The 23,192-nt window shown below is 48.5% G+C and overlaps 1 protein-coding gene across 3 annotated transcripts in view; it reads left to right on the top strand.

The window, feature by feature from the left end:
• ST3GAL2 (ST3 beta-galactoside alpha-2,3-sialyltransferase 2) overlaps nt 1-21,387 on the top strand; it is a 35,684-nt gene extending 14,297 nt beyond the window's left edge. For 2 of the 3 annotated variants that reach the window (XM_028739461.2, XM_028739462.2), the window contains exons 2-7: nt 6,508-7,787; nt 15,839-16,032; nt 17,789-17,968; nt 18,550-18,595; nt 19,122-19,241; nt 20,915-21,387. In XM_028739461.2, coding sequence (XP_028595294.2) covers nt 7,449-7,787; nt 15,839-16,032; nt 17,789-17,968; nt 18,550-18,595; nt 19,122-19,241; nt 20,915-21,088 — 1,053 coding nt within the window. In that variant the 5' untranslated portion in view covers nt 6,508-7,448 and the 3' untranslated portion in view covers nt 21,089-21,387. Of the gene's footprint in view, nt 1-6,507; nt 7,788-10,206; nt 10,328-15,838; nt 16,033-17,788; nt 17,969-18,549; nt 18,596-19,121; nt 19,242-20,914 lie in introns of those variants that run through there. The other variant, XM_077931771.1, reaches the window with a different exon arrangement.
• Nucleotides 21,388-23,192: the final 1,805 nt, after the last annotated feature.

Below are 23,192 nucleotides of genomic sequence, written 5' to 3'. Positions count from 1 at the left end.
TCTTTCTGAAGCTGTTCCAGCTCAGTATCTGTCAAGTTCTTTCCCAAAACCTTGGTTTTTTGCTTATTTAACTTAAATCCTGCCACTCGACCAAAGTTTTGAATCAGTTGTAATACTCTTTTCATACTAGATTCCGGCTCCTGTAGTGTCAAAACTAGGTCATCTGCAAAAGCTTTAAGTTTATATTGTTTCGCTCCGACCTGGATCCCTTCCACCAACCGGTCCCCCCTAATCATATTCAGGAGCACTTCCAGAACCGAAATAAACAGTAATGGGGAAATCGGGCAACCTTGTCGTGTACCTTTTTCAATTTTGAACCCTTCTGTAACCACATTGTTAACTATCAGTTTAGCCTTTTGTTCTGAGTATATTGCCTCAATCCCATTTTCAAACCCCCGTCCCACTCCCATTTCTTTTAAATTCCCCTTCATAAATTTCCAGGATATGTTGTCAAAGGCTTTCTCCGCGTCTATGAAAATTAGAACTGCTTTAGTGTTTATGTTTGTTTGCAAAAGTTCCAATATGTCTATAATGTTCCTTGTGTTTGCAAACATGTGTCTGCCCGGGAGGAAGCCTGCCTGGTCTTTATGGATTATCTCACTTAAAACTTTCTTGAATCTTCGTGCCAAAACATCTGCAAATATTTTGTAATCCACATTTAAAAGGGAGATGGGACGGTAGTTCTTAAGTTGTGTCTTTTCAGTTTCCAACTTTGGTATCAATGTGATAAATGCTTCCTTCCACGATTCAGGCGCCTTCTTCCCCTCCATTATTTCATTACTGACCTCCAACAATGGTTGTATCAAATAGTCCTTCAATATCTTGTAGTAGTTAGAGGTCAGTCCATCTGGCCCTGGTGATTTGCCCTGTTTCAAACTCTGGATGGCCTGCTCAATCTCTTGTCGCGTTATTTTACTATTCAAAATTGTTCTATTTTCTTCTGACAGCTTTGCTAATCCATTTTTCTCCAAAAATTGTGTAATCTCTGCTTCATCTTGTGGCCCTTGAGTGTATAACTTTTTGAAATACCTCTGGAAGCACTTTCTAATCTCTCCCGGGTTCTGGATGTTCCTTCCTTCAATCTCTAAGTTTGTTACTGTATTCAGTCTTTGTCTCCTTTTCAACTGCCAAGCTAGCAGTTTCCCACATTTATTAGCCGACTCAAAGGTTTTTTGTTTCATTGTTTTGATCTTCCATTCTATTTCCTGATTTATCAGTTTAGAATATTGTGCCTGATGAAGTTTAATTTCTCTCAGAATCGGTTGGGACTTCGGGTTAGATCTTAACTTCTTCTCCAACTCTTCGATTCTTTCCAAAATTTTATCTTTCTTTTCATTTTGCAATCTTTTCTTTAAAGAATTCTGTTGAATCAAGAACCCTCTCGTGCCCAGGTCATTCTTATTGCTTAAGAACTTTAGGAGTGCCCCGCTGAATCAGGCCAAAGTGATGGGTTCTTAGCATGAATCCCAGGAAATGGCAAGTTCCAAGCAGTCCTGACCAATCATTTGTTTTCCATGAAATACCTCAGTTTCTCAGCTAGTAATTTTACCACCTGTAGCCAGGACTCTCCTTCACTGGAGGCTTTTAAGTGGAGGTTGGATGGCCATCTATAATGGGTGCTTTAGTTGAGATTCCTGCATTGTAGTGGGTTGGACTAGATGACTCTCAGAGGTCCCTTAAAACTCTACAGTTCTATGAACTGTGTCTCAGTCTTAAAGCTAACTTTAAGATCTACCAAGACTAGCATCTAGCATTCTGTAAAATGTATGATAACCTTTGTAGCTATGAGCCCTGTTTACTGTAGGAACTGCTATCATCGACAGGCACGCTGTGGTTGCACGCTGTGGTTAATGTTAGCTTATTGTTCGTTTGAAACAAGCAACTTCAAAACTGCACAGCTGGAGGAGGGATAATGAGGAGAGAGAGGCTGCAGGGCTCAAGCAGCCCTTGCGCGTGTAGCCCTTAACTTGGATGGCTGAGGTTTTTGTCTGCATGAGGACAGGGCTTTTTCATGGAATGTACTCGGCAGTTACCAAATCGGGAGTTTTTCATCAGACATACAATAAAAACAAGACAAAACACATAAACAACCCTTGCAACAATTCCAACAAATCACAAAGGGCACACATTTTGTATAAAGGTCATTTGTTAATCTGAGGAAGGCAGGCGAGGTGAAGAATCTTTAATATCAGAGGTCGCAGGAATGTCTGGGAAGCAAGGCAGCTGGTCTGCAGTTGAAGTCCGGAGTGAACAATAGGAGACCTTTGATTCTCCTCTCAGAATCTTTTGACTTTGAGACCTGAGTGCATCCTGAAGCTGTCACTTTTATGCCACTGAATATCATTCAAGCAATTTATTGTACTATAAAATAATTTGCATATACAGTGGTACCTTGGTTTAAGAACAGTCCGGTTTAAGAACGATTTGGTTTACAAACTCCACAAAACCAGAAATAGTGTCTTGGTTTGAGCACTTTACCTCGGTCTAAGAATGGAATCCAAACGGTGGAAGGGCACCAGCGGTGGGAGGCCTCACTAGGGAAAGCGTGCCTTGGTTTAAGAATGGTTTTGGTTTAAGAATGGACTTCCAGAACAGATTAAGTTTGTAAACCAAGGTACCTCCCTCTCTCTCTCACCGTGTGTGTGTGTGTGTGTGTGTGTGTGTGTGTTATACAGAAACAATTGACACAGACTTTCATAAAGCGCACACTAGCAGTAGCTCAGTTTCGAAAGTGTGGAAGCTTACAGGCCAAGCTTGCCAGTTCTAAAAGGAGAGGCAGAAATGCAAAGCCAGACCTAGACGGGGTAAAATTGGGCAAGTTGGAGAAAGAAGCTTGAAGCAAGGAGGAGTGACAGGTGAGGTGAGGAGATGAAATGGATGGTGACTGGGGCTGTTTGCTGCCAGAAGAGAAATGGAAGTTTCCAGAGGAGGAAGAAGGCTTATGGGTATTGACTTTGTGAGGCATAGGCATTAGGTAAGATTCGGGCAAGAATGGAAAGAAAGCTGTGGGAGACTCGGGGGGCATGGCTGGCGAATGGGCAAGTTATATACCAGCAAAAAATCAGAAGTGCAGATGAGGAAGGAGCAAAGGGCAAAGCAAAGAGCAGATCTCCGAAAGCAAGATTGGGGAAAGGGGGGCTGAGAGTGAGCTGAAGCTGGTAGTCCTGTAGGAGAGAGATTGGGGGCAAGAGGGAAAATATAGAATTTGGCCAGCTAATGGTCCATGCACTCTGGCATTCATCACAGTGTCCCATTGCGCCAGAAGTGGTTTAGTCATGCTGGCCACATGACCTGGAAAGCTGTCTGTGGACAAATGGGAGGTGAGCACCGCTCCCCATAGTCGCCTTGGACTGGGCTTAACCATCCAGGGGTCCTTTACCTTACCTTTTGCCTTACTTCTGCAAAGATGAAGACTTGGTGGTGGGGCTGAGAAGAGACAAAAACGGGTTTCCACATGTAATGCCGTTGTTTGTGAAATGAGTGAGGTTTCTTCAGGGGTTCCAAAGGTTCCCAGCTGCTAAGGCAAAAAGCAGTTGTTTTTATGCCCAAGATAAGGGTTTCATGATGTAAATAAAAGCAAAGACTTGCAATCCATTTTTTCCTGTCTACTCAGACTCCCTGGATTCAGAGATTGTTTCCTTGGTTAAAGGCCTTGGTCCAACAAAAGAAAGGGTAAAACCAACCTGTGCTGCAACCACCCTTTTCTGTTGCTTCTAAGTGGGGGACTTGGTTTTTCAATTTAACAAGCAATTCAGAAGGAGCCACAGGTGTGGGGGCTGAGACAGTGTTGTAGATGCTCCTCCACCAGGCTTTTGGTTATGACTCAAGCTGCTCCAATCTCTTTGTATGCCTAGAATTTCAGCTGCCATAATCTCAATCAAGTTGATCTCATAACAGTGGCTATATTAAAAAATAATGCACCAGGAGCACTCACTGACTTAAGTAAGGGGCAGCTTCATTAGGGATTGATTCTTGTGAAAAGCAACATGCTTGCTGCAGAATGAATAGAGCATTGGCCAGAATAATGGACATACTGTGTGTTTGCATGTAAGTGGGGCAGACAATGAAATGCAGAGGCTCTTGTCCTTCTATTGACAAAGTCGGCCTTGAACTCTTGCCAGTGAATCCTCTCTGTGAGCTTTCTGTTTGAGCCAGAGGAAGACTTCCTTTGTTTTAGGGAAGAAAAGAATCTGTGTCTTTTCCTATTGCAGTAAATTAAACAGATTCTTATTAGGAGTCCTCCCCTCCTCCCCTAACAGAGTTGTGGGTCCTCTCAGCCTCATATATAACAGCGTGATGATTTGACCCTCTCACTGGTACATTTGTAACATAAATTGGCACCTCACTGGAGGGTGATTTTAGGAGTTAGCATCCTCTTCAGACCTGGAGCTTAAGGACCACTTAGTAATTCTAATTTATGTTTGCTCAAATGAATCGTTCTCAGGTCCCCCCCCCCCCCCCAAATTTAAGGTGCTGTGTTCTGGAGACTGTTGTGCAATTGGTGATCAGCTGAGTATGGAAATGTCATTGCATCTAACTTCTGGGTTTTTCCACATCTGCCTGGAGAGGTTCTCCCTAGCTATTCTAGGCTGCACCAACAGAAGCATTGTGTCCACATCAAGGGAAGAAATAAAAGGTAGAGGTACCCCTGACCTGACCGTTAGCTCCAGTTGTGGAAGACTTTGGGGTTGCGCATTCATCTCGCTCTATATGCTGAGGGAGCCGGCATTTGTCCACAGACAGCTTCCGGGTCATGTTGCCAGCATGACTAAGCCGCTCCTGGCAAACCAGAGCAGTGCACAGAAACGGCGTTTACCTTCCCGCCAGAGCAGTACCTATTTATCTACTTGCACTTTGACGTGCTTTCGAACTGCTAGGTGGGCAGGAGCTGCGACTGAACAATGGGAGCTCACCCAGTCGCGGGGATTCGAACCGGCGACCTTCTGATCAGCAAGTCCTAGGCTCTGTGGTTTAGACCACAGCACCACCCATGTCCCTAATGAATAGTACTGCTCTATTCTGTCTTGGTCAGATCCTACCTGTTGTACTGTGTCCAGTTCTGGGCACCACAATTTAAAAAGGATATGGACAAGTTGGGACATGTGTGAGGTAAGGTGACTAAGCTTGTAAAGGGTCTGGAAGCCAAGCTTTGTGAGGAAATGTTGAAGCAGATGGGCATGTTTAGCCTGGGAAAGAGGAGAAGACTTAAGAAGAAATATGATAGGCATCTTCAAATATCTCAAGGGCTGTCACATGGAAAATGGAGCAAGCTTGTTTACTCCTGCTCTGGAAGGTAGGACCCAAACCCATGGATTCAAGTTACAAGAAAGGAGATTCTGACTAAACATCATGAAGAACTTTCTGATGGTAAGAGCTGTTTGACAGTGAAATGGACTCCCTTGGAAAGGGTGGATGTCTGCCATGGATGCTTTAGTTGAGATTCCTGCATTGCAGGGATTTGGACTAGATTCTAGGATTCTGTGATTCTTTGGAGAAGTGTTTCAGGGAGGTGGGCTTGGAATACGGCTGTGGGTCATATTGTTTTGGATGCCATTGGGCAGTTTGAGGTGACCAGTCACTGCTTCCTTCCTGCCTCCTTGTAAAAGGGATGCTTATGAATCTGATACACAGCAGCCTGCAGTATTGGCTGCTGTTGGAGTGTCAGAACTGATCCAAGGCCAAGCTGGGTTGGGAAAGATGGGTTGTTTGTCCTATTTGATTAAAATAAAGGAGCAAGCTTGGTTTGTGGATGTGCTGTTCTTTTCTGCAGAATTCTAAGACGTGATTCTAGGAGAATGACCAAAACCAGCTGGATGTCATGTTGTGGGCTAATGGCTGCTTTTATTTTAGAAGAGCATGTTCCTATCCCTGGGGTTCAGGCCTTACTAGCAAAAGGACATGATGCAAGACAGTGAGAAATGCAAAATTATGCCAGAAAGTGCCCAGAGCTGGGGATGTGGTTCTTCTACTTTGAAAGGCAGTTCTAACTTGAAGCCTGATGCCCCCAGCCTGCAATACATTTGCACAACAGAGGGAGGTAGGTCCAGGAAAAGGGTTTTTCTTCAACCTTCTGTGTTAGTTCTAGGAGACCAGTGTGTCAATCTGCGGCTTTGACTACAAAGATTTATAGTGGATTTCTATTCATGGCACAATTGATACAAGGGAGAGAAGAAGCCCATGGAAAGCAGTCTGCTCTTTTTCTTATTGTGGTACCCCGGGGTGCGACTGGCTTGAGCTATCTGTAGTGGTCCTTCATTGTCTATCCTGCAGGAGAGGACTATTTCACACAAGTTCCCTGTTTCTTACAGGAGGGGAGGGGGGGTTTGCATTGATCAGATGTTGCAACCAAGAATTTGCCTTCCCTGAGGGCTGTTGGAGCAAATTGGGGGGCGGGGGGGGGTCCCTTCCACCAGGCACCCTTGAGCTGAGGCTTCCTCCCTCTTGCTGACCTTTGACAATTCTTCTTTTACATATCTATCATTTTAAAATCCTCCTCTTTCTCTCCAGTTTCAGGGCTTTGTTGCAGCAGAACCTTTTCTGGGCCAGCAAGTGGAGAGGGAAAGATTGCCAAGGGATTATTTAAAAGCCTGAGCAGCTGAGGAGGAGGAGGAGGAGGAGGAGGAGGAGGAGGAGCCACGGGGACACTGCACTTCCACGTCTGCCAGATGCCAAATTGGAGAGGAAGTTGCAGGGCTGAGCGGGAGCTGTGTCTGCAGACTGAGCGTGTGTGGCGGCAGCGGAGGGCGGAGAGAGCGCCTGGGCCACCCAAGCGGCGTCTGTCCCCGGGCAGCGCTGATCCAGATGTGCAGCTGCCAGCTCAGAGGCGAGGTCCTGGGATGGGAACTGGCAGGAGCTTCCCGTCTGCTGGAGTGGTGGTGCTGAGGGAACGTGGCTCATTAACCCCGAGGATGGAGCTGCTCTGATACTCGGCAAACAGCTGCTTTCTCTTTCTCCGGCTGGGATGCAGAGCCTTGAAATGTGTGTCCAGGAGCAGACGGGACCATGGCGTTCTCCTTTGTATTAGGACAGGCTCTCCCCCTCCTCTCAGGAAGGAAAAGTACTCAGGCAGAGTTGGGGACCTAGTTTGCTGGGATAACCTGTGGAAACGGCTCTCTCTTGAGTCAAACAGTGGACGAGGGCACAGGCTGCTCTTATTTTGCTCTTCTGTGGCCCAAATTCTGTATGCAAAAGGCTTGGGCGGTGCCATAGAGGTTGTGACTGATGTAAGAAGAACCCAAAGAGAGGCTACCTGGGATGGTCTGTTCCAAACACCTGCCTGCATTTTCATGACTAAGTTGGTCTCTGCAGCACCTGGAGAACTGTGAGGGTTCCCAGAGGAAGCTTTTGAGAAGCCAAACACTTTCTCCGCCAGCTTTCCCCCCTGCCTTTTTTTCTGTTGCAAGAGAGACACAGGCCAAGTGACCCTTCCTGGCCTCCCCTCCCCTCCCATGCCCACCATGAAGTTTTCGCTGCGCTTCTGGTTCCTCTCCACGGCTTTCCTGCTCGTCTTCATCATGTCCCTCCTTTTCACCTACTCCCACCACAGCATCGCCTACCTAGACCCCAATGGGCTGAACGGCATCCACCGGGTGAAGCTTGTTCCAGGCTACGCAGGTATGCAGCGCCTCAGCAAGGAGGGGCTCTTTGTACGGAGCTGCACCTGTCACAGGTGCATGGTGGACGTGAGTGACTCAGAGTGGTTTGACACCCGCTATGACAGTAACATCTCCCCAGTGTGGACCAAAGAGAACATGGACTTGCCGCTGGATGTCCAGAGGTGGTGGATGGTGAGTTTTTTTGGGACCAGGGACCGAGGGGTGGGGTTTGACATTCCCACTCCTATTACAACCACTTAGGGCAGCAAGACCAGGGCAGCCTGCTAAGTCTAAGCACCATGCAACAAAATTCCCAGCCTCCAAGCTGCTTAGTCTATATCCTGGCAAGGGAAATTAGGCTGGGAGATACTGTCTTAACTAGATGAGGCACAGTTCCTTATTTTGCACAATGATTCTTAAGCATTTTTGGACGAATTTGGCAGCTCTTGGTGTGCATTCTTCAAAATCTGCCTTTACGTACTGGTATATTATGAATGTAGATCTGAACACATGTTTATATCTTTGAGTCATAAGCTGACTTTCATAATCTTGAAACAAAGCTGCAGATTTGAAAATAAACTTTAAAAGTTTACACTAATGTTTGAATAATGACCAGCTGCTCATAAAACTATTCTTCAATACCCCTTCACTTCCTGTTTTCCTTAACCCTCAACATAACAAGCCAGTTGGATGGCTGGAGCAAACCCCCACATATTTTTCATCTGTTCTTTTAAAGTAGGCACCGCTAAGGTTTTCAGTCCTTGCCATATAGGACCCTAGTAGCTGTCATCCTATAGCTTGCCAAGGCAATGTGGTTTTCTTTTCTTTAATAAATTTTATTTTTGCATTTTCTGTTTTATATAAACGAATGAATTAAATACATAAACATATAATCACCTTTGACTCCCCCCAATTGTGGATCTTAATGTAATGATTTCCCCCTCTACATCTCTTTCATAACTCTATTTTTATAAATCCTTTGTCAACCCATAGTTCACATTTTTACAACAAGTCTTCTCTTACTTTGATGTTTCCATCACTGCTGCACCACCTTACCATTGTTTTGAAACTGATTTCAAAATTCTCTTAGGCACAAGAGAAGGTCATCCCCTGTTCACCATAAATACTCCCAGACCTGCATTTAAATCTTATTGCTGAAGTCTGGAGCCCAGTTGTGCTATCAGCTCTTTAACCTGCTTGTTTTGCATTCATACTGTGACAATATCTTTTCTATATTAAAAAGCAGGTGCTTATTGTTTTCCTCAGTCTTTTCAAAATCTGTTTTTTCTCCTTATCTCCCTGTGGTTTGTTCAATATCAAATGTTAAGGAAGGGCCATAGCTCAGTGGGAAAGCATCTGCTTTGCATGCAGAAAGTCCGAGGTTCAATCCCCACCACCTCCAGGTATGTCTGGGAGAGATCCCTGCCCTGAAACCCTGGAAAGCTATCATTGCCAGTCAGTGGATGCAATATAGTGGGCTGAACAAACCAAGGCTCTGACTTTATGTTCTGTGAGTACAGGAGAAGTTCAGCATAAAATTAAGTGCATCTCTATTTGCTTCAGTGGTGTAGATCTATCTACAACTGAGTTCCATCACTTTCCAACAAATCACAGTTTATGTGTGTGTATTCTGTTTCATTTCCAAAATTCAAATAGCCCAACATCAGAATTCTATCTTATGTCGAAATTAAATATCCGTGGAATGTTTATAACCCTTTGCTGTTCAAATATTACCAAATTGTATCCTTCATTTTTGTTTGAGAACCATAGTGGAGATGAATTGTTGTTGTTGTTGTTGTTCTCGTTACTATTAAAATTTTCTATGCCACCCTTCACCCATAATAACAAGCAAAAACAATACCCCTCCACTCCAAATTCAGTTTGGAGTTTTTTTTAAAAGATTATAATGTAATTCAAAAAATTAATGAGTTTCTTAGTGCTTCCCATCAAGCTCTCTGGTACTACTGCTGGTATAATTTACAGTGCTACGATTAATCCAGGTGAAATAGCACCTTGCCTAGAAGTGATCACTATGTAGCAGGGCTTCTCTCCCTAAAGGCCAGATGGGATGCAGTTCCTGGGTTGTCTTAGTGAAGGGATGACTAAAAGTCACATTAAAGCCTCTCCCTAGATCTCTGAAGTTTTAAGAGTGATTTACCTCCGGGCACCCCTCCACCACCCCAAAAATAAAAAATCCTGGGATTTTTTGTTGATTCTTCCTTTTAAGCTCCTCTAATGCAGCATCGAATTCTGTCCATTCCACATTTTCCATTTCATGACATCATCCAAAAGCCCTTCTTCTGGTACCAGGGCCATTGTGCGGCTAGCAGTTGGCTGCCTTGGGCTCCTTTGGGCGGAAAGGTGGGCTACAAATGGAATAATCAAACTAATAGTGTGTGCTCAAGTAGCAGCTGACCAGGAGTGCATTTTATCAGTTGTACATGGCAATATGGCTTCCTAGATGTGCAAATCTTGCCTGCAAATCTTAAATACCTATTATTCAGCATCTGCAGACAATGCCTTGCAATACAGTCTTCCAGGGTCAAGCGACAAAGATGGTACAGGCACCATTTCATTGAAAGCTGCTTTGGTTTGCTTTTGTCCTCTGCAGGAGTTTTCCCTTTAGCGCAAGAGGAGGAGAAGCAGAAACCTGCAGTCTAAACAGAGCCATGACTCATGCATGTGCAGGTTGCCTGGCTTTTGCCTCCCTCTGCCGTTTGGGCAGAACCAAGGTTTGTGCCTCTCCAGATGTGTTCTTAGTTTGGGTGTTGCTACTTGAGAAGAAGCAACCAGCTCCAGCCTCTGCCTGGGATAGCCTGCTTCTTCCTCTCCTCTCCTTTTGCCCATCCAGCAGCACCATCTGTTTGAAGAAAGCTGCAGAGCTTTTTGCTGAGTGACTGAGGCTGGATTTGCTGCAGGGGCTGAACTTCTCACCTTTCTTAAAAGGCCCAGATTGGTGCTTTCTTTGTGTAACTGCGAAGAAGAATAAGGAAGCAGCAAGCCAGCTGTTCCTTGCCTCTTGCCTTGCCATCTATCTCTTCCAGGAATGTTTCCTTCACCCTTCCCCAGCCTAGTGTCATCCATTTGTCAGACTAGCTCAGTCGGTGGAGCTAGGGCCATGGGTTTGAGCCCCGTATTGAGCAAAATATTCCTGCATTGCAGGGGTTGGACTAGATGGCCCTTGTGGTCCCTTCCAGCTCTACAATTCTATGGTTCTACAGTTTCTACCAGCATGGCTTTGCTGGCTGAGGCTGATGGGAGTCGTAGCCCAAAGCATCTGGGTGGGGAGGCACCAGGCTGGGGGGTGGCTGGTTTGCTCCTGCCAGGAGTAGCTCTCCAGGGTCCTCAGCAGAGAAGGGCTTTTCCTAGTCCTGCTACCTTTTAACTGGGGATTCTGAGGAGCCAGGTGAGGGTACCTGGGGGGGGGGGAGGCACCATCCATCCTCTAAGCCAGTGTTTCCCAACCTTGGGCCTCCAGCTGTTTATGAACTACAATTCCCATCATCCCTGACCACTGGTCTTGCTAGCTAGGGATGAGGGGAGTTGTAGTCTAAAAACAGCTGGAGGCCCAAGGTTGGGAAATACTGCTCTAAGCACCTCTGGCACTGGGAAGAGCAAGAGGCCATATGCAAGAACCACTTTCTGCCTTCCTGAGGATATGATGAAGAAGAGTTTGGATTTGATATTCCGCTTTATCACTACCCGAAGGAGTCTCAAAGCAGCTAACATTCTCCTTTCCCTTCCTCCCCCACAACAAACACTCTGTGAGGTGAGTGTGGCTGAGAGACTTCAGAGAAGTGTGACTAGCCCAAGGTCACCCAGCATCTGCATGTGGAGGAGCGGAGACTCCAACCCGGTTCACCAGATTACGAGTCTACTGCTCTTAACCACTAAACTACACTGGCTCTCAATATGATAGCTGGTTCTTGCTGTATAGTTTGGTCTGTGCCTCTCCTCTGCAGAGGAGAACTTTCTTCTTCTTTTTGAATTTAATGTTTTGCAGGTAAACAACCAACCAAACAGAACAGAGCAACAATGCAACCTATTCTTATGTCATCAAGGGAGTCGAAACCATATCTCACCATTTGTTGTCCTCCAGAGATATGTTGCCAGTCCTGGGAATAGTCTTTCATTTCTTGTTTTTAACCAAAGTCAGTTCACCAAAGATTTAGTGGAGAACTTCCTTAGGGCCTGCTGCAGGAAAGGCTGGCCCCCAACCATTCCGCCCCACTGTTTCTTTTGTCCAGCAGAGTGTGGACATGCAGGGCAGAATTCCCAGGACCAGGAAGTACCGTATTTTTCGCACAATTGGACGCACCGGACCATAGGATGCACCTAGTTTTTTGGGGGGGAAATAAAGGAAAAAAATTTCCCCTTTATTTCCCCCCCAAAAGCAGGTCAGGGAAACTGAACCAGGTCGAGGAACAGCGGGATAGTGGCGCTGCGCCTCCCTGCTGTCCCCCAAGCTTGTGGGGCTGGCCGATGTCTGTCTGGCGGGCGGGGAGCTCTGCTTCAGGGCGCCCCACCCGCCAGGCAGCAGGCTGCTATCCGCAGTGTGGGGAGCCCTGTGGGGAACTCCTGCAAGGTTCCCCACTCAGCGGATGTATGCCTGGCGCAAGGGGCGCTCTGCTTCAGGGCGCCCCACCCGCCAGGCAGCAGGCTGCTATCCGCAGCGTGGGGAGCCTTGTCGGGAACTCCTGCAAGCCTCCCCACTCTGCGGATGTCTGCCTGGCGCGAGGGGCGCTCTGCTTCAGGGCGCCCCACCCGCCAGGCAGCAGGCTGCTATCCGCAGCGTGGGGAGCCTTGTCGGGAACTCCTGCAAGCCTCCCCACTCTGCGGATGTCTGCCTGGCGCGAGGGGCGCTCTGCTTCAGGGCGCCCCACCCGCCAGGCAGCAGGCTGCTATCCGCAGCGTGGGGAGCCTTGTCGGGAACTCCTGCAAGCCTCCCCACTCTGCGGATGTCTGCCTGGCGCGAGGGGCGCTCTGCTTCAGGGCGCCCCACCCGCCAGGCAGCAGGCTGCTATCCGCAGCGTGGGGAGCCTTGTCGGGAACTCCTGCAAGCCTCCCCACTCTGCGGATGTATGCCTGGCGCGAGGGGCGCTCTGCTTCAGGGCGCCCCACCCGCCAGGCAGCAGGCTGCTATCCGCAGCGTGGGGAGCCTTGTCGGGAACTCCTGCAAGCCTCCCCACTCTGCGGATGTCTGCCTGGCGCGAGGGGCGCTCTGCTTCAGGGCGCCCCACCCGCCAGGCAGCAGGCTGCTATCCGCAGCGTGGGGAGCCTTGTCGGGAACTCCTGCAAGCCTCCCCACTCTGCGGATGTCTGCCTGGCGCGAGGGGCGCTCTGCTTCAGGGCGCCCCACCCGCCAGGCAGCAGGCTGCTATCCGCAGCGTGGGGAGCCTTGTCGGGAACTCCTGCAAGGCTCCCCACTCTGCGGATGTCTGCCTGGCGCGAGGGGCGCTCTGCTTCAGGGCGCCCCACCCGCCAGGCAGCAGGCTGCTATCCGCAGCGTGGGGAGCCTTGTCGGGAACTCCTGCAAGGCTCCCCACTCTGCGGATGTATGCCTGGCGCGAGGGGCGCTCTGCTTCAGGGCGCCCCACCCGCCAGGCAGCAGGCTGCTATCCGCAGCGTGGGGAGCCTTGTCGGGAACTCCTGCAAGCCTCCCCACTCTGCGGATGTCTGCCTGGCGCGAGGGGCGCTCTGCTTCAGGGCGCCCCACCCGCCAGGCAGCAGGCTGCTATCCGCAGCGTGGGGAGCCTTGTCGGGAACTCCTGCAAGGCTCCCCACTCTGCGGATGTATGCCTGGCGCGAGGGGCGCTCTGCTTCAGGGCGCCCCACCCGCCAGGCAGCAGGCTGCTATCCGCAGCGTGGGGAGCCTTGTCGGGAACTCATGCAAGCCTCCCCACTCTGCGGATGTCTGCCTGGCGCGAGGGGCGCTCTGCTTCAGGGCGCCCCACCCGCCAGGCAGCAGGCTGCTATCCGCAGCGTGGGGAGCCCTGTGGGGAATTCCTGCAAGGCTCCCCATGCTGCGGATGTGTTCCCGAAGCGCCTGGAGCTCTGCTTTCAGGGCGCCTGGCGCTCCGGGAAGCAGGCTGAGCGGAGCGCTAATCCCGAAGCCCCAAGCTTCGGGATTAGTGCGGCGCTTCGCTAGCCCTGGGAGAGCCACGCAACGTCGCGGGGCTCTCCCAGGGCTAGCGAGACCTTGCCGGCACCCAGAAGCTTGGGGCGCGCAGAGCTCCGCGCGCCCCATGCTTCGGGATTAGCGCGGCGCTTCGCTAGCCCTTGGAGAGCCACGCAACGTCGCGGGGCTCTCCCAGGGCTAGCGAGACCTTGCCGGCACCCAGAAGCTTGGGGCGCGCTGAGCTCCGCGCGCCCCAAGCTTCGGGATTAGCGCGGCGCTTCGCTAGCCCTGGGAGAGCCACGCAACGTCGCAGGGCTCTCCCAGGGCTAGCGAGACCTTGCCGGCACCCAGAAGCTTGGGGCGCGCTGAGCTCCGCGCGCCCCAAGCTTCGGGATTAGCGCGGCGCTTCGCTAGCCCTGGGAGAGCCACGCAACGTCGCGGGGCTCTCCCAGGGCTAGCGAGACCTTGCCGGCACCCAGAAGCTTGGGGCGCGCTGAGCTCCACGCGCCCCAAGCTTCGGGATTAGCGCGGCGCTTCGCTAGCCCTGGGAGAGCCACGCAACGTCGCGGGGCTCTCCCAGGGCTAGCGAGACCTTGCCGGCACCCAGAAGCTTGGGGCGCCCTGTGCTCCGCACGCCCCAAGCTTCTGGATTAGCGCAGCGGTCCGCTAGCCGTGGGAGAGCTGGGTCTCCCACGGCTAGCGGATAGCTTCCTGAAGCCTGGAGAGCGAGAGGGGTCGGTGCGCACCGACCCCTCTCACTCTCCAGGCTTCAGCGAAAGCCTGCATTCGCTCCATAGGACACACACACATTTTCCCTTGCTTTTTGGGAGGGAAAAAGTGCGTCCTATGGTGCGAAAAATACGGTACACAGTGCTTCATATTCTTCTTTGGCTTCTGCACATTTCTGAATATACAGCAGCAGGAAATGCCATCTCACACTCTGCTTTTCAGCCTCCCATCTCTTGTAACACATCTCCCCCACTCCCCATTTCTTTATTTTTCAGTTTCAAAAAGCACATATAACAAGCAATCCCCATATAACCCCCAAGAAACATTCCGTGAATATACAAAGTAAATGCTACAGTCAAACAATAAGCAGGCTAGTACAATAGTTCATGGTTGATTATGGCAGTTAAGGGTCTTCTACTCTCTGTTTTAACAGATTGTCCCAGAGTAAGGCATAGGTAGCTGGTGGTGGGAGGACAACATTGTCCTTTCCGTTGTACTGAATTAAACACCCACCTTACAGTTCCTCTTGTCTTTGTCTTCCTGAGCACTCTTAAGATGTTTCTCCATGAGGGTTATATCCCATAGTCTATACCACCATGCCTCCAGAGTTAAGTTAGTAACTGTTTTCTAATATTGTCTAACTGTATTTCCAGCTGCAGACATGAAAAAGATTAGTAGTAGGTTCTTAAATAATTAATTCTTATGGTCATCTGTAAACAGATTTAATAAAGCTAGCCTTGGATCAGGTCGTATCACCTGTCCTATAATAGAAGAAACTTCTTCAAAGACTAATTTCCAAAATAATTGGAAAACAGGTATGCATTCACACCACATATTGCAACACACCTTGACTCCTGGGGAAAGAGGCTTGTTAATACCCTGGATTGGATCTTGATGTTATATTTGTATGTTGCTTTTTCCCAAATATGCTTGAGCTAGTGCAGCAGCTCACATCAATCGTAGCCCCATCAAATTTCATTTTGTCAGAATAACAAAAGCAATACAATATATATCTGAAATTCATAAAAGAAAATCACAGAAGCATATTTCATATCAGGGACACAGTGATAACAGCACTGAATACCAGGCCAAACTATTACTCACCTCTGCCTAATCCAATACAATTTGTATCACAAGAAGTGAATAATATTATTGTAAAGGGATCTCTGCTCTCTCTCAAGTCTTCAGCTCCTAGGATATGTTTGGGGGAAGCTTTGGTGTTAAGCTGGGCCGAGTCCAGTTTCAGAGCAAGCTGTAAATGTAGACAAAGAGCAGCATGTCCTACTCCTACTCCCATGTCTAAAGGATTTAGTATACCACACTAACTAACAGCTGGCTGCTTGGTGTCTGTGGGGTGTTCACTTTGGCCTCATGTTGCCCTCTCCTTTCCCTGCAGATGCTACAGCCGCAGTTCAAGTCCCACAACCTGAATGAAGTCTTGGGGAAGCTCTTCCAGATTGTCCCTGGAGAGAACCCATACAGCTCCCAGAACTCACAGCTGTGCCGCCGCTGTGCTGTAGTTGGCAACTCGGGCAACTTGCAAGGCTCTGGTTATGGCAGGGAAATCAATGGGCATGACTTCATCATGAGGTGAGTGACTGGGAGGGCCAGATCCCTCTGTGTCTTGGGCTGTCTTCTCTCCATCATTGCTGGGCTGGCTCTTGCATCAGAGAACAGCAGCCCAGCAAACATTGGGGACGAAGAAAGCAGCAGCAACAGCTGGCGCTGCCTGCCTCTTCCACTCCAGTTTCTCTCCCTGCTGAGGAAGGAGGTTTGACTCCCAGCCTCTCTTGCCTGGCCAAGTTGCCATCTGACTTCTTGGCGATTCTCTGTTGGTCACCTTCAGCTACCCCACCAGCTGTCCAAGGAACAGATACCTGTGCTTGCGTTTAGCTGCTGCTGCCTGAAAGTTTCCAGAAGCTCTGCCGGCATTTGGGGTCTGTCACTCTGCAGACATTGCTTTGCAATTTGAAATAATATGAACTTGTATCTGAGTTGGCTCAAAACAGGACTAAAGTGGCTGAAACTGTGTCCCAGAGAAAGGCCTGGAAAGTTGACATTTCAACTGGAAGCAAAAAATAAATAAAATAAAATAAACATTGATGAACTTGGACAAGCTTGGACCCCAACTTTGTTAGTGTCTTGACTCCTCGTCATTGTTTCTGGTGGCTGCTCTTGAGTCCCCTGAACTGGGTAGTTTTCCCTTGAATGAATGAGGTGGGATGACCTTCTATCACTCTGACAGGATTGCCTGCAGTGCAGAGTCAGTTCAGGTGTTTGGCTGCAGGTCAATATGGCATTTGGATGGTGTTGTTAAGTGGACACTTGCTTAATCGTATTCGTTCCTCCACCTCTTCTCTCCCGCTTTCCCTCCAACTCCCCGCTCCTTTCATCTCATGGCTTTCTGCAGTTGTAGCCCTGTAGGTAGGGGGCTCTTGTGTTCTTGTACAGCACCTAGCACATGAGATGCTTTTGCAAATAACACATAAGTGGTGTGGGGAACCAGAGTTCTCATTCTGAATCCAGCTGACTGTGGAAGAGCGGTGCCTTAGCAGTGTCTGCCCCACCACAGCACCCCTTTCTGGATCCTTTTTTGTCACTATAAGAGCTTCATCCTTCATCACCTTGCTGCCATCTAGTGGCAGATCTCTCAAAAGGCAGCTTGAGGTGAAGCATGCTGCAGGTTCCCTGATGGACAGGGTTGCCAGCTGCCCGCTCTGGAATCGCATCCTGGATGGGACTTGGCTGCCTCCTGTGAAACAATGCAGCCTCTCCTTTCTCAGTGAAGCAAAACCCAGGGGTCTTGCTTCTTGGTTACTATAAATGGGCCTAATGTTGTGATTTTGCCTAACTTGGCACGTGGTGGGTGATCCAGGACTTTGCTCCCTCCAGTGTTTGTCGGAGATGGGTGAGGCTGAGTTCTGTCACTGTTTGCATTTGAGTAGAGCTAGAGTCAGCAGTGTGGCTGTTTTCATCAGAATTGCCCCAAACTATAGGGCTGCAGCTATTGGGATGGGTAGGATTACCGGTAGCTGCACCTGCTGTTGCAGAATATTTGGGCTTCAAGGCGATGCAAAGGAGCCACTATTTATAGTTATAAATAGTTATAAAGGCACTGTGATTCTACACTGTATGCTGTTATCACTGCAATGTAAAAACTGTGCAAGTACCCCCCACCCTCAAAAGAATATTTTTGTGTTCAGAGGCTAGGTTGAGCTGCAACACACACACACACACACACACACACACACACACACACACACACACCCCTTTTTGTAATAATGAAATGTTCCAGACCACAACTTCAGCAAATGATTCTCCCTGATCCCCTATTCTTTCCTTGCAGAATGAACCAGGCCCCTACAGTGGGCTTTGAGGCAGATGTTGGGAGTAGGACAACCCATCACTTCATGTACCCAGAAAGTGCCAAGAACCTGCCGGCCAACGTTAGCTTTGTTCTCGTGCCCTTCAAAGCCCTGGACCTGCTGTGGATGGCAAGCGCCTTGTCGACGGGCCAGATCCGATTGTATGTATCCTGCATTGCAGGGGGTTAAGCTTGGAAGACCCTTTGGATACCTTCCAACTCCACAATTCCATGATTCTATCCCACCCAGTGAGGCAAAGAAGGACAGCCCTGGCCAACAGGCACCGTGTCGTTTCCTGGGGATGAGTAATTCCCATTCCTGTGCCTTCAATCCTTTCTGGACCTTTTCCAAAAGATTGCTGTCTTAGGTAGCATGCTGGTCCCACCCATTTTTATTTTTCAGTGTATGGCTAAATATTTGAAAGCAAAATGTTGCTTCCAGGGTGTAAGCAGAATAGACAGTCCACACTTGAATGTTGTACACAAAATGAGGGGTGTAACATACATAAAGGTAAGGGCCAGAGCTGCTGGGTTCAACTTCAGGTTGGTCCAGCCCCCAGATTTTCACGGTGGTGTTCCTTGTGTCTGTTGGCCCCTCCATGCCCCCCTCTTCCTTTAAGAGTTAATATGGAGATGTGACAGAGAGGAGGGCAGAGGGAGCAATTGAGCAGAGCATCTTTTTAGCAAGAGGGGGGCAAGGAGCATCTCATTCTCATTCTTTCTCCTTTCTGCTTCTCTCATAGCACTTATGCGCCCGTGAAGCCTTTCCTTCGGGTGGACAAAGACAAGGTAAGTCTGGCCCTCATGGAGGAGAGGGAAGGGATGCTCTGAAAATATCCATGTTGGCTTCATCTGCATGGCTATTTTCTAAATTCTCATCTCTCTTAAGATAACTTGAGAAGCAAGTTTTTTGGGGTTTTTGGGTTGGTTGGTTCTGCTAAAAATACAAACAGTTCTTGAATACTATATGCATTGCTATACACATACACACTCCAAGTTTCCTAAGGTAATCAGATACATTTTTTAAAATGGAAGTCGCTCTGCACCACGAAGGGCAACTGAGCATCGAGCAACAGCCATGAGTCCAGGATTACCCCCAAAGTGCTTATGCACCCCTTCAGAGGGTGTGTAACTCCATCAAGAGCAGGCAACTTCCCAGCCACCCAGTCTAGGGAACCACCCACTAACAGTGCCTCAGTTTTTTCCTCTGGGCTATGTGGACTGAGACTGAAATACTCAATGGCCATGTGGAGGGGCTTCCCACAGAGAAAGCCCTGCCTGTTGTGATGTTGTCTTCCGTAATTTGTGTCCTTAGGTTCAAATCTACAACCCAGCTTTCTTCAAATACATCCATGACCGATGGACAGAGCACCACGGACGCTACCCTTCCACGGGGATGCTGGTCCTCTTCTTTGCCTTGCACGTTTGTGATGAGGTGGGTTCTTAAGTAGCTGGAGAGGCTTCCCAGCCTGTAAAGAGAGATTTCATGTTGAAGAGAGAGGGCCAGCACCTGGAATTTGGCAGGCTCCTCTAGTCTATTTAACAGGCTGGGTGCAAGAGTGTGTGTATGTGTGTGTGCACACGTGTGCCTGTGTGTGTTTTAAAGGGGAGGCAAGGGAGACAGAATGTAAAAAGGTGGATCACAGTTCCCGACCACTCAGCACAGAGATTCAACACAAGGCAGGACCATGGACAGGTCTACTAGCTTTACTTAATTATACGGTAGTACATTAATTAACACACACACACACACACACACACACACACACACACACACACACCTACACACACTTTTGGACATAATAATAAAATATGCTGTAAATTGAGAGATAGAAGAAATTATAACCAAACAACCTGATGGGGACCAACAATGCCAGGTGTCTTCTATCATGGAACTTTGAAGTGTTAGGCATAGCCCTATTGGCTTTAGCCCAAACGTAGCAGAGTTTTCCTGCACAGCGAGGAAGCTAGTTGCGGCGGTAATGACTAGTCAGCTAGACTCAGAATAACTATTTACAGGATTTATTAAAAGGAAAAATAAAACCAGCAGAGTTTCTGCATACAAATAAAAGCAAAATAAATCCTTTCTTTCTCTCTCTCTCAAAACCATACACAGCACTTCTACTCCAACTCCTAACACACCTCACATCAAACTGTGCTAGCAATCCCTAGATAACAGAGTTGAGTGCTGGTCGTTAACCAATCAGAGTAAGTAGTTTCTAGGTCAAGCAGACCTGGGCTTTCTGCCAAGAGTAAATTGACACTGCCTTGAGTTAATTGTGCGAAGCCAGAATCTGTAAGTTTCCCATGAGAATCAATTAACAGAAACTGAACATTCTATGGCCGTGTCCACACTGGGAGGTCTGTGTGTATGTGGGTTGCTCTTTCCATGTGTGCATCTGTGCAACTTCATCCACACGTGAACACATTTAAATTTATGTGTCCAAAATCTGTATTAGTGTTTCCCATCCACACTAGTTGACAGTGTTGATGGATAGTATTTGTGCTCCATGTTGCAGTCTTCTCCCACCTAATGTTCTGTAAACATGAGGCCCATTGTGGGCGTGTGCACAGGTAATCATAAAAAGTGGGGGGGGGGGGAAATCAATTTATTGTTGAAATACAAGTTTCCTAATATGCCAGATTTGCACAAAAGAGCAGTGAAAAAATGAATGTGCCCATTTGGCTTCAAGCTGCGCAAGTGTGTGGAGCCTCTCCCATGAAAGGCCTACCACTTCCTCTCCTCCCATTATTATTATTACTACTGTATTATTATTATTTGAATTTATATACTGCCCTATACCTGGAGGTCTCAGGGCATTTCACAGAATAAAATCAAGACATAAAACCACAAAACACACACACAAGAAAACAACCCAATAGCCCCCCCCCCAAAACCACATTTTAAAAGGGCATAGGATGTAAATCAGATTAGCCAAAGGTGTATAATGATACGGTGAAGCCAGCTTTGCAAAGTCTGGTAGTCATTTACACCTACAGTGCCCCCTGCCACTCCATTGTCTCTTAGTGGGTAATCCCACTGAGTTTCACTTCAGTGGATGTTTCCCTTGCTGACAAGGACCCTCTCTTTTCTTTCCCTGGCTGTAGGTGAACGTTTTTGGGTTTGGGGCAGACAGCCGTGGCAACTGGCACCATTACTGGGAAAACAATCGCTATGCAGGAGAGTTCCGGAAAACTGGGGTGCATGATGCTGATTTTGAAGCCCATATCCTTGATATTCTGGAGAAGACAAACAAGATTGATGTTTATCGTGGCAACTGACCCCTCCAGGCTGCTGTGTTCCAGCACTGACTTGGTGACTGGCCTGCAGGGGAAGATGGGATGGGCCGGGTAGTGTGGCCAGCTACCTTTTGGGCCTGGGCAGAGCACTGGGTTTCCCCTGAACCCATCAAGATGGACCCTGGGAAACCTTGGCCCCAGGGAGCAAATGAGGTACACTGTTTCTGAAAGCAATTGCAGCAGAAAGATACTCTCAAAGGGGAGTGATGGAAGTGTGTGTGTTTTGTTGATCCTCTCCCCTCAAATCAAGAGGATTTTCAAATAGAACAAATCAAGTTTAGAGGATGTAGCACAGGTTTCCCCACCTGGTGGCTAAAAGGAGATACATTGCTGCACATTTTCTTTCTTTGAATGAAGATAAAAAGTAGGAAGGGGTGCACAAAAGCAGCCAAAGGAGGAGGAAATCTACCTGGTGGCTGGCCAGGTTTGGCTGCTCTTTGACCAGTTCTCAGAGGTCTGCCCTTCTGAGTCTGCTGGGAAGCCTGGACACTGACTGGTTGCTAAGAGCGAGGCACTGCAAGGCTGCCTTTGAAGCCACAACTGGAAGAAGCCCTTACAATCCAGAGAGACTCCGTTGTTATTTTTTAAAAAAAGCAAATGAACAATCAACTTTCCTTTGCTAAATGGCACTTCTCGCTTCCCACTTTTGCCCAGGGAAGATCCTTTTTTGTGTGTCTTCATTTTGTACAATCAGGTTTAAAATGCAGAGAGCAGCTGGATTGTATTTGTTGTTGTTACAATCAAGTAAACTCTGGAAGATTTTGCTTGCGGAAGCCAAGTCTGGGAGGTGAGGTGCGGCGCCTACTGAAGACTCTGTCGTTCAGCACCCTGACTCTGGCAGGTGGTTATGGACACAGGCGGTTTTCAGGGAGCCGGTGCCACTTGGGACAGGCACTGCCCCCTTATGCTAGAACCTAAGGGGAACCCATGCCAAAGCCACCCGAGTTTCAGACCCGGTGACTTCTACCTTTCTCTACCACTCATGGCTGTAATCAAGTTGGCTGCCATCTTGGGTTTGGGTGAGCAGGAGGTTCCCTCTCATGGCAAACCGTTTCTTGTGATCTCAGAGCAGGGTGCCTGCATGTGTTTGCCTACTCTACCTCCACCTTTCTGCCCCACCCTTTTACTCAAATTGATTCAATGACGGGGGGCGGGGGGAGCCAAGGAGGTGGCCCCCAGTCTGAAAGGACTGGCCAGCTGCCTCCAGATAGTCCGGACCTTGACTGAAAGAACTGCTTGCTGCCCCACCACCAAGACTCCCTGCCATTGGACTGATTTGTGTAGCTAAGTCCCTGCAGATTGCAGCAGAGAGAGAGGGGGGGGGAGGGAGGGAGAGAGAGAGATATGGTTTGGAAGGGTGGAAGAGCACCAGGCTGCATTGTTGGAGGGTAGCAAGCTAGCTGAAGGGCAGAGTAGGAGGAGCTAATTTCCTTCTTGTTGAGTTTGCTTACTTCGCCTAGAAGCTAGGCTGGTGGAAAGCAGCGTAGCATGTGGAGAGCTGCCTAGTTTCAGGGTTTGTTTGTTTCCCTTTTCTCAGAATCATATTCAGATGCAGCAGGGGTTCCTGCTGGTGAGCAGAAAGTCAGGGGGCGGGTGAGCTATGCTACTCAGGAACATGTCCTTCATGAAAGGAATCTGGTGTTTGCGTCAGCTGCCTTTGGGCAATTGAAGAGGACTGGCTGTCAACTTGCCAGCCCTCTAGACCTAATGTTTTCCATTCCTGAAGGCTTCCAGGATTTAACCAACACAGGTATTGCACACAGGTATTATTTAATGTTTTGCTGTTGGGCTGTGGGCGAGTTCTGCTGAAATATTTTATAACCACTGAAAGGAGCAGGCAGACTTGTCCTTTGAACAGAGCCCTGTGGCATCCTCGCTTCGCACTGTCCATGGGTTTGCACTGGCCTCGCCTTTTAGTTGTGGGCAGGAGGCTTAGGAAGTTGGGCTACATTACATTTCTTGACCTTGGAAGGGAGGAGAGCAGGGGCGAAGGCAAAGCTGAAGGACTTCCCTCTTGTTTGAGCATCAGGCATTTGTGGGTATGCAGGCCAAGACCCCAGGCACCAGCCCTCCCTTTTCTCTGCCC

Source organism: Podarcis muralis, chromosome 7 (genome assembly GCF_964188315.1).
Source record: "Podarcis muralis chromosome 7, rPodMur119.hap1.1, whole genome shotgun sequence".
NCBI classification, from domain to species: Eukaryota; Metazoa; Chordata; class Lepidosauria; order Squamata; family Lacertidae; genus Podarcis; species Podarcis muralis.
The sequence above is the reverse complement of the archived record's forward strand: the minus strand, read 5'-3'. Positions and strand labels throughout refer to the sequence as shown.